Here is an 11,558-nt window from a genome sequence, read left to right on the forward strand (position 1 = left end):
GTTGGACAGCGCAAATGACAGGGAATGGTTGAAAAGAAAACGAAGAAAAAAAGATGGCGAAGTGGATCGATTGTCATGTGTGACGAGGAGGTCAGGTTCAGGCGCACGGAGCAGCAGATGAACGAGGCGTTCTCTCTGGCCGCAGGATCTGTTGGACGTTCTGTACGCGCATGCCAGTGAAAGCGTGCACGTATTTGGCGTGCGTCCCCTCGCGTCTGATTGCGTAGAGCTCAAGTCGAAGCTGGAGAGCGGAGAGAGCATCCAGTGGCACGCCTACTCCATCTACGTCCACGCTGCAGTGTTTCTGGTGAGATTCTCCTGTCTTGCGATACTTAGTCTGGAATTCCCAGTGCTCGAAGGGATTTGTATAGATGTTACCGCTGCACGAATGTTTTTTGTAATTTAGTGCAGCGCGAAAGCCGCAAGAGCTGTCATGTACATAGAAGAAATTTCAAGTGAAAGTGAAGTTTTATTGTCAACGAATACAAGATACATGGTTACAAAATTACTTGGACCGTCAGCCTGTGTGGCTAGTTGTCGGTTCAGTCCGATTATTATGAAAACAAGTTTAGGAACAGAGGTCTACCAAGAGGTGTGCATAAACAATAATAGTGAAAGTTGTTTACTTATCGTTATCAATAAAAATCTTACTAAATAAAAACGCCAGGCCTGCGCTGAAATCGCAGCACAGTCACAGCGAAAGCTGGAAGAGCGGCGTTTCTAGAGCCCGTTGTAAGCTCTCTTGGGGCTACAATAGAAGTACACTAGAATGGTACCCACTACGCCATAAATCACAATTTTTGTGAAGTTGGGAAGCACCTACTAAGCCATTATTCGTTATTTTGCGGAGAAGCGAGGCATCAGCTACACGTCTGTAAGGCATTATGTGCACTTTGTTGACGCGACGACTGATGACGATGAAGAATTATGGCTCAGCCCTTTATAATGGGTTGGAAGCTTTAAACGGCCCACCAGTTATGCAATGTGCATTGGGTGACGCCCGGTCGCTATTTCCCTCTCCCGTCATGCTGTATAACATACGTTGACGTGGGAGAAAGACGGGAGGGGGGGGGGGGGCGAAGAACTACTGAGACCCCGAGGAAATGGATCATGCGCTTATGAGCTTCCTTGGCAACCAATACAAGTGCACTTGCGAGGAACCCACTACGCTCTAAATCATGGTAAATTTACTGAGACCCCGAGGAAATGGATCATGCGCTTATGGGCTTTCTTGGCAACCAATACAAGTGCACTTGCGAGGAACCCACTACGCTATAAATCATTGTAGGTTTTGAGAAGTAGGGCAGCAGGCACTGTGCAATTTTTCATCATTCTACGGAGAGCCGTGGTTACCTGCTAAACACATGTAAGGCATTATGCGCACTTTGTTGATGCTGTGCCTGATGACGACGAAGAATTATGGCAGAGCCCTCTGTAATGGGTTGGAAGCATTCAGCAACCTACTCGTTGCGCAATTCGCATTGTGTGACGCCTGGTTACATAATTCGCGTTGTGCAACGCTTGCTGCTTATTTTACTCTTCTACCACGCTATATTGCATATGCTAATGTGGTTCCTTCCCGACATGAAGCCTGTATAGGACCTTTTTGCAAAGCAGTTTCAAGCACCGGCATGGCTCAGAGGTTGAATACTGGGCTCCCACGCAGAGGGCCCAGGTTCGAACCTCGTTCCATCCTGGAATTTTTTTCTTATTTAGTTTTTTTTTCTTATTTCGAGCGATACTGGTTACGGACACCGGCGGCGGCGGCAGCGGCGGCGGCGGCGGCGGCGGCGGACAACTACGGCGCCAAAAACGGCCGGTGAAATGATCTCATAACAGCTTTCGCTGTAAAAAGTAACACCATATAAACGAACTCCAAATACATTATAATAAGCACTAAGATGACGGAATACAATAAGAACAATACAATACAAGCACAATAGAATTAGGTAGCTATGCTAAACATACGAAATAATGATGCTAGAAGTGTGTCAATGGAAAATACAAAGTCTTGAACTAATGTCAACCGCAATCCTTTAAAGTTCAGAAAAAATCGACGTGGACTTTGCACACACACATACAGTCTAGTAACAACGCGATTTATTTATCAAATGTAGTTTGCAAGTTCATTTGAAGTTACTTGCTAGTTTGATTTTAATGGCAATTAAGTTCCAGATTTTAGCGCCAGTGAACTGAGTTAATATTTCGTCGTATGCATCCCAACAGGAACGAAGGTTGAAGTTGCCGTTTATTGCATTCCTTGTGTTGCGGGTTGAAAAAAAAAAAAAAACTCAACGACAGTAGAGAGTTAGTGTTAATTGTAGTATCTACCGATACTGTAGTTTTATAGTTTCCTTCAGACATGAATGGTAGTATCCGAGAGCTTGCGCAAGAAGGAGACGAGGATGTTATTACTCTCAAAACGCTTTTTGTAATCGTACAATCGATGCAGTGTACTTTGTGTAAGTAAATCCCCCTATCTCGCAAAAGTAACTTAGTTGAGAGTGAAACAGAGCAAAGGGTAAAGATCGGATCACGTTTATTTGAAAGTAACCTCTGGCTTTAATGAGCGTATAACATGCATAAAGGGGCTTTTTTTTATAGATCATTACCTTACTAGTTCCAATTTAAGTTTTCATTCGTTAGATCACCTAAGCACTTATATGCGGTAACGCGATCAAAGGGTTTATGGTTAATGTGTATGTTTAGAAGACTATAATGTATATATTTTTCTCGTGGAGGGAAAAACTGTGGAGGGAAGCACTGTAATAGTGCTTAGCTTTCCATATCATCCCAACAGACATATTTCTGAAGTACTCAAACTGGCCTCTATGGTACGTACGTGTTTTGTTTTGTTTTGTTTCCATCTACTCAAATATTTATCTTTTTTTTATGGTATCCATGGACATACTGCTTCCTTGTATCTGCGGCCTTGCATTGCTTGGCTGATTACATTCATTATACGGTTCATAAAGCTTTGCCATTCAGTGCGAACATTACTGTGGCTTCAAAATCTGCACATTTAAGTAATCTACGCACTGTACCATTGTTTATTCGCCTAGTCCATTTCGTGCTACGGAGGACACAAATAAGCACGAGGTACGAACAGAATATCGGGCAGTGATCACCAACGGTAACGTCATACACTCCGGCGGAAACATTCATGTCATTTCCACAAATCAAATGATCATTCAGTGAGGAAGAATTATCACTTATTCGCGTAGGAACAGTGATCACGTTTGTTAGATCAGTCGAATGAAGTAGCAAAACGTAGAGCATGTTCGTGTTCAAGTAGATCAATGCTAAAATTACTTCAAATATCTAATGCAAGGTTGTAGGCAATTAAAGGGCCTAAGATAAGTTTCCATATTAACAATGAAGACTCTTAAAGTTGAGATAGGTGGGCGATAAACACCACCTAGTATCGTGTCGCATTTCAAGTGGTCAAATAAAGCTTCCAGTGGACCTTTCCTAAATGTCGCGCGTGCCAGCATGCGGCGGCGCAGCGCATCACGCGAAAAAAGAGCGCCGAACTCCGTCGTCTGCTTCAGCTGCACGCCCACGCTTGTCGTAACGCACGCCGTTCGTCGCTTCACACGCCGTCTCCGTTACGTCTCCGTACACCACCACGCGGTTATCACTCGTTCTTGCATCGTGCTCGTCGTCGAAGTCTACGTTGCATCTGTCAGGGCATGTCACGCGGCACAACTGAAGTTAGCAGCAACAACGTAAATAATCACTTCGCTGACAGCTCGCGCCTTGCATTGTGTGCCGCGAATCTGTAGCTGCGGAAACCCGCTTGCACGTACCGGGCTGAGCGGGCTCGTAATATTGGAAGAGTACCGCGCACGAAAGATCCTCGCAATCGCACAGAGCTTTGTATATAGTATGTGTGTGTGTTTTTGACAGTTCGCGTTTTCTCTGAACTATCGTTGTCGGACTTCGACTATATGTTCTGCATTGTAACAGCGAAAAAAAAAAACGAAAAAAAACGAGAAATGTTTTTCTTTGTCCTTTGTGTCGCAGTTTCTAGTTGAATGCGTTAAACAGAATACATAACGGTGATTATAACTTCCCGCGGCATTTCTTGGCCATAGGTACATGCCTCTGCGAGATGGGTTGAGGTGCACCTACGCGGCTCCCGTTTTGATGCAACGCATTAACACAAGCTACATATATACTATGCATTTCTGTGCAAAATGCGCTACCTACTTAATGATCCTTCTTTTCTGGAATACGTGACCACCGAAAGCGGAGTTTCACTTACGGTCGTCGGCGTGCTGGTTTTGACTAAGATTCGCAGGCACCTCCTTCCAAGCATGCATTCTTAATATCTAGCAGATATTAGTCCCCACCACCTCTCGCACCCAGCATTCGCGCGTTATTAGAGAGTATTAGTTCCGAGGACCCCGTTGGGTTCTCGCGTTCTTTTGTGCACTACCTGCTTTCTTCTGTTCGCTAGCCGCACTCTAGGAGAGAACAATAGATCGCATGAGCTTGCGTACACAAGCCGCTTCGGGGCCCCGGCACTAAAACTCTCTACTGTAGAAGAAATTGCAAGGGCGCATGCTTGTGCCTCATCTTCACATTTCGCTTCCCACCCTCATTTAATCGCTATGCTTAGACATCACACCGAGTACAAAGCATGGCCCGGGAGCCTTTCATTTATTTCGCCATACATTGCATAACTATTTTGCAGGTATGTGGGCAAGTACCACGACTCTTTTGCATGCAATGATAAAAAAAATTCGGCAGATCCCACGTGCCGTGAGAATCGAGGTCATGCGAAACACGCGCGGGTTCTGACTGCGGCGTAATTTGTCATAGTGAGCTAAACGTTACGGAACGACGCTAGAGAAATGTGGAAGTGGTATACACCCACTCATATGCTGAAGAGTCACAAATGTATTATATAACCAGTTGTTTAAAGTTGCGTAACGATGCCAACAGCAACATGAGTGTTACCAACACCAGACGCGGTAAGCTGATTGTAGTGCTTATATTCTTAAAGGGACACTAAACAGCAAAACGATTTTTCTCGCATTAGTAAAGTAGTCTTCCACGATACCAAAAACACCACGCTTGCTGCGAGAAGACGCTTAACAAGCGAGAAAACGCGGAAAAAGAAAATACAGGTGGCGACGCTACCTTGGAATTCCCGCACCATTTGCCGTGACGTCACATATTTTTGACGGTGCCTGCTGGGGCTACGTAGTTCCTAGTGGGTTAAATCGAAGTACATTGTCCTCTGAGGGGGCCAGAGACCTGACATAACGATTTTGTGGAAATTTCGTCGAGCCAGTGGCACCAAAATACGTTAAATGCTCTTTGAAGTCTTTTACGTCACGAATTACAAAGTTCGGCGCGAAATTTAAAAATGAAACTTTGAACTTGGTTTTCTCCTCTAAGAATAAACCCATGGCGGTGAAATAAACTACACAAGAGTTCTCCGAGCACACTTTATCAATCTAAACCAATTCATTGTTGTGTCCCTTTAAATACTGGATAGCACGAATCCGAACAGCACAAAGAAGAAACACATATGAACAGGACAGGCGTTACTCACAACTAAGCTTCATTCAGGAAAGTTTCCCTGGATGTACACACAGACGAGTGGCACGCGCAGGCGCACTGCACGTACGTTACAGTCACAGTTGCAGTTATTACAGATGCGTTACCGTTGTTATGCTTATACTTGTCCGTTATGACGGAGAGGTTCTTGACAGTTCATGAACAAGGTCATCATCACCGTGATCAGTGAGCACCAGCAGCTGGACTTGACTTGTTATTCGGATCCGTTCGTGATCGCGGCTACGAGGGGTCTAAGTGTAGTGAAGTGTGAGGTATAGCAGATCTGGTGGAAATCCTGGATGACTCTTACAATGAAACGATCTATGACGCCTCCTGTCCTGGACGTGGCAGAGAGGTCTGTTGATGCCCTGTCTATATTCAAGCCGTCTTTCACGCACTATAAAGGCCGGGCGTTGTTGGGTCTTGATAAATCAATGTTGAAGTCACCGATAATTATGAGAGGCCTGGTTCTCTCGGCGGAATTGTTGTAGGAAGCATTGACCCCGGTTTTTACGTAATCGACGTGGTCCACGTTGCGGGCCACGTGAACGAGTGCATGGTAGTGGAGCGTTTTCCAGGGGTGTTCTATCTTCAGCTTCCCCACTTTCCTTGCGTCCGTCGCGGTGGTGTAGCGGTTACAGTGCTCGGCTGCTGACCTGAATGTCGCGGGTTCGATCCCGGCCGCGGCGGTCGCATTTCGATGGCGGCAAGATGCCAGATGCCTGTGTACTGTGCGATCTCTGTGCACATTAAAGAATACCAGATGGTCAAAATTCCGCGGCCCTTCACTACGGCATCTCTCATAATCACATCGTGGTTTTGGGACATAAAACCCCACTAATTAATATTGTTATCACTTTCCTTGCGTGTCAATGTGTGTGTTCGCGGTTATTGTGTTGGTTGAGACTTTGTATCACCTGTGGCACATAACCGCATAACATGAACTCTGGTATGCGGGTATGTGCCACACGTGACTGAGAGAAAGGGTTTCATGACGTACGCGACAGGTATTTTGCTTTATTCATGTCATGGCCAGTGAATCGTGTTCGTCATACACTGATCCCCTGCTATGCGAATTTTGGTATATTACAAGTTATGGAGACGACCAAGAGAGCGTCCAGACGTAGGCGGCTAGATAGATAGATAGATAGATAGATAGATAGATAGATAGATAGATAGATAGATAGATAGAAAGCCCAAAGTGCCTGAGGTTCGCTAAGAAATGCTTCGCATTTAAAATATACCTGCACAAAGCAGCTGAGAAGTTTTCCGTCGTGGCCAATGTTACCCCATGAAGCCAGGCATGGTACACCCAAACATGCCATTTCAGGCTACAGAATTTTCAAAGCAGACAAAATATTGTGCGCACAGGGTTGACAGAGTGTAAGCCGTCCTCTGCGTCTTTGCCGATTTATCCGCCGCACTTCTTCCGCTTCTTGTTCGTAGGGAAATAGTGGAACGAAATGTCTGCATGCTTCATAGTGTTGTTATCACAACCTGGAACACTGCATGTCAGCCCGCCTTCTTGTCTTGAGGGTATTATGTCACTAGTACGCGCCAGTAAGGATCACGCTGTACAATAAATTATCAAAACACCTGAACACATGCACAAAATTGCGCGAGCACACGGTAGGAAAAATTCGGCAGATCCCACGCACTGTGGGAATCGATGTAATGCGAAGCAGCCAGCAAAGAGCTGCATACGTCGCCTTGTTTGTCCTTGAGCCAAATGAAATCATTCATGCCATGGAATCTAGTCCACCATATATCACATGTTTGCCATGCACGCATGCATGCACAATCTAGTGTACATCATGCCAATGAAATGCATATTCTGGTATATAAATGCATGACCTGTCGTTTATGTTCATCACGCACTCGTGTCATGCCATACCAATTTTGGTATATATCACGTTAAAAAAACGGCCGGAAGCGCACCATGACAGTGGCATGTAAATCATACCGTACATGGCATGCATAACATGATTCGCATGTTAAGACCTCCCATTTATGTTCATCATACAGTCACATCGCGCAATACCAATTTTGGTGCATATCAAAGGAGCGAAATGGCCGCGAATGCACCATGAGCGTGTCATGTAAGTCATGACATACATGGCATGCATGTCATAGTTTTCATGTTACCACCTGTTATTCATGTTCTTCATACAGTCACATCGCGCAATACCAATTTTGGTGCATATCAATCTAGCGAAACGGCCACGACTGCGCTATGAGCATGGCACGTAAATCATCTCGTACATTTCATGCATGTCATGATTGTCATGTTACCACCTTTCATTTACGTTCGTCATACAGTGGCGTCGCGCAATACCAATTTTGGTGTATACCAAGCTAGCGAAACGGCCGGGAATGCATAATGAGCGCGGCATGTAAATCATGACATACATAAACTGCATGTCATGATTTCCATGTTACCACCTCTCATTTACGTTCCTCATGCAGCCGCGTCGCGCAATACCAATTTTGGTGTATGTGAAGCAAGCGAAACGGCACGAGTGCGTCATGAGCATGACATGTAAATCATGTTGTGCATGTCATGCATGTCATGATTTTCATGTTACCACTGTGATGTCTAAGGAAGGGAGTCAGACTCCAGCCGTCATGATGAATGGAACAAGAACTGCCTTTATTGACTATGATACATGGTTTATATGCAATGAGTAAATGCGCCCCCAGGGGGATGAAGGAACAAAAACGAAACCAAAACTGAATACAACATACTCCACCCCTTATTTTTAGTGGTTAGTTGTTAGTACGTATTAGTAACAAAAAACCCAACTATTTACTCTACTTATTTGCATAGTACAGAATAAACACAATTTCAGACCGTAACTAAAAGTTGGTCTGATAGTCTTGAAGCCAGGCTGGTGGCCGGCGCCTTCGGGTCAGCCGCTCTGAATGGTGTACTGCTGAGGTTGGCTGCTGCAGTACCCCAGAAGATGGCGACTGCGTCCCAGAAGGCGGCTGCAGCACAGGAGACTGCACTACGCCAGGAGACAGCGGCTGCGGCACAGCAGGTTGCATTACGCCAGGGGACTGCGGCACGGCAGGTTGCAGTACGCCAGCAGGTGGCGGATCCGATACGGCAGGTTGTAGCCCGGCAGGCTGTGGCACCGGAACTGGAAACTGCGGCACAGGTAGCTGCGACTGGTGGGAATCGTCCCCCTCTGGAACCCTGGAAAGCTTGGAGGCATTCCACGTACGGCCGTCTTCAAGCCTGTAAGAAGCAGTTCCCTTCCTTTCCAACACTTTAGTTGGTGAAGAGAAAGAGCAGTCGCCCTTAAAGCGAACGGATGGTTTCCTGACACGAACAATGTCGCCTGCAGCTATCCCAGGTTCCTTGGCAGCTCTCCTCTTGTCTGTGTACAGCTTGCTGCTCCGCTGTTGACGCCGGACCCTACGACGTAGTCGCGCCAATTCCTTAGCCGGGTCTTTAGCGAATGCTGGTGCTGAGAAGCCAACGACGTCCAGCCTGGTTCTGGGCATCCTACCATGCAGTAGAACAGTAGGGGCAACCCCAGTGGTTGCCTGTGGAGTAGCCCTGTAAATAGCAAGATAGTCCATGACTGCTTGTCGGAGGGGTCGTCCTTCGAGAAGTGAAACTTGAACAAAGTTTTTGAATGTCCTGTTGAATTGTTCAATTTGTCCATTCACCTGGGGGTAGTAAACCGATGAATGCAAAAGATGGATGGCCCTGTCTTTCAGAAAGGTGATGAATTCCCGGGAAGTGAACTGAGGCCCGTTGTCACAAACGATTCCTTCGGGGTAGCCTTCGCGGGCAAAAACACTAGTTAAAAAGTCTTTCACTGTGCTCGTGGATACCTCACGGCAAAAATATACCTCTGGCCACTTGGAGTGGTAATCAACAAGCGTTATAGCAAATCTGCTGTTGTGAGGTGCGCGCTCCAAGGGGCCAACAATGTCTAAGGCCAGCTTTTGCCATGGTCGTTCAGGCCATTCAACAGGTTGCAGTGGCGCTGGTGATGTCTTGGCAGATTTATCGGCCTCGAGGCAGATGTGGCACTTTTCCACTGCTGTTTCTACCTCCTTATCCATTCGTGGCCACCAGAACCGCTCACGAAGTCGCGCTTTTGTGCGCGTGATACCAGGATGTGTCTCATGTGCGGTGGAAATGAACTGGGCAGTGAGAGAGGACGGAACCACGAGGCGCTCTGCTCGCAGTAGAAGGTCATCGACAACAGAAAGTTCCTCTCTAATAAGGTAGAACGGCTTCACCTCTTCTGGTAAGGACTTTTGTGGCGGCCACGCACTCAGCACAAAGGACTTGACGGTTTCTAGACACCCATCGTCAAGGACGGCCTGTCTGAACTTCTCCTTTGCCACACAGGCTGGCTCAACGAGCGACACAATTTCTTCCTCCTCTGCAAGCTCTGCTTCTGAGGTAGGTGCTGGTAGCCGTGAAAGTGCATCTGCAGCAGTGTTCGTGGACCCCCTGCGGTATTCAACAGTGAAGTTATAACAAAGCAGTCGTGCGCTCCAGCGTGCGATTCTAAGCGGGCGTCTTCCACGTCCTTGTGACGACAGCAAGGAGACAAGCGCCTGGTGGTCTGTTCGAATTTTAAAATGGCGACCCCAAAGGTACGTGTGTCATCGCTCACATGCCCAAATACATGCCAGTGCTTCTCGTTCCCCGACTGAATACTTTCTCTCCGCTGGGGACAGTGTACGAGATGCGAAAGCGATTGTGCGAAGTTCTTGGCCATCTTGTTGCTGGAGGACTGCTCCCAGCCCACAGTCGGAAGCATCTGTCGATACAATGACTGGAAGCGCCGGGTCGAACATTTGAAGAACTGTGTTCGACGAAAGCATTTTTTTTACCCTTCTGAAACTGTTGTCTGCTTCGGTTGACCAGATGAATGGCTCATTTTTGCGAAGCAAGACTCTCATAGGCTCGACCACTTGTGCCAAACGTGGAACAAATTTCGAGTAGTACTCTACAAGACCCAAGAACGAACGGAGGGCAGCAACATCTGTTGGCACGGGAGTGTTAACTATGGAGTCAATCTTCTCAGGAAGTGGCGAGATACCACGTGCAGTGACCTTGTGCCCTAGAAATGCGAGCTCTGGAGCGTCAAAGACGCATTTGTTGTTCAGTTTCAAGCCTGCATCCTTGATCTTCTGCAGGGCTGTTTTCAGGTTCAAGAGGTGTTCTTCCACAGTCTTGCCAAAGACGACCACATCGTCAATGTAGAACAACACACCAGGGCAACGGTCAAGGATTACTGCCAGCATCTTCTAAAATGCCGCTGGGGCAGAAGCTAACCCAAAGCATACTCTCTTGAATCGAAAAAGTCCATCGTGAGTGATGAAGGCTGTTAGGTCCCTGCTGTCAGGGTGCAAGAGAACCTGATGGTAAGCGCAAGCCAAGTCGAGTTTTGAGAAATGTGTAGCGCCTACCAAAGCATGGAGAAGCTCTTCTGTGTGAGGCAACGGGAAACTATCTGGAACAATAGCCTTATTCGGTTCTCGGAGATCTACGCAGATCCTGATGCTGCCATCTTTCTTGTCAACAACGACAATGGGGGACACCCATTCGGAAGCATCGATGCGCTCGATGATGTCAAGGCTTAGTAACCTTTGAAGCTCATTTGACACTGGCTCACGGAGAGAATATGGCAGACGGCGAAGTTTGGAAGTTACTGGCTGCACGCCCTGACGCGTCTTAACCCGATGCGTGAACCCCTTAGCAAGGCCCAAGTTGGAACTGAACAGTGAAGCGAACTCGTTTGCCAAGGCTGGCGGGAGATTTTCTGGACCGGGCTGCGCGTTGGACAGTGCGTAAATGTTGGCAAGTGGAACGGAAGTGGAACGAGGCACCGTGTCATTGACACATGTCAACGGAGCAACAGACGTAGTCGTATGTAAGCACTTGAGAGTAGAACCCTCAATGCGAAGACTTAAGGCTTTAATGCCGTCAAGGCCGATAAAACAAGTTAATCGGC

The 11,558-nt window shown here is 46.9% G+C and overlaps 1 protein-coding gene across 1 annotated transcript; it reads right to left on the reverse strand.

Moving 5' to 3' along the window:
• Nucleotides 1–8,618: 8,618 nt before the first annotated feature.
• On the reverse strand, nt 8,619–10,848 carry LOC119385330 (uncharacterized protein K02A2.6-like). Its single transcript, XM_049413951.1, has 3 exons — nt 10,572–10,848; nt 9,423–10,025; nt 8,619–8,770 (listed from the first exon to the last, which is right to left on the reverse strand). Exons 1-3 carry the CDS (start codon nt 10,846–10,848, stop codon nt 8,619–8,621), a joined length of 1,032 nt encoding a protein of 343 aa, XP_049269908.1.
• Between the last annotated feature and the right edge of the window lie 710 nt (nt 10,849–11,558).

The sequence above is a fragment of the Rhipicephalus sanguineus genome, chromosome 3 (genome assembly GCF_013339695.2).
Source record: "Rhipicephalus sanguineus isolate Rsan-2018 chromosome 3, BIME_Rsan_1.4, whole genome shotgun sequence".
Lineage (NCBI taxonomy): Eukaryota > Metazoa > Arthropoda > Arachnida > Ixodida > Ixodidae > Rhipicephalus > Rhipicephalus sanguineus.

Excerpts from the sequence above, each read along its gene's own strand:
- LOC119385330 (XM_049413951.1), bottom strand. The coding sequence starts at position 10,848 with ATGCTGGCAGTAATCCTTGACCGTTGCCCTGGTGTGTTGTTCTACATT. Across the intron at positions 10,026-10,571 it reads AACAGATGTTGCTGCCCTCC|ATGCACTTTCACGGCTACCA; the intron begins GTTCGTTCTTGG and ends ACACTGCTGCAG. Across the intron at positions 8,771-9,422 it reads GCCAGAGGTATATTTTTGCC|GGTTCCAGAGGGGGACGATT; the intron begins GTGAGGTATCCA and ends CAAGCTTTCCAG.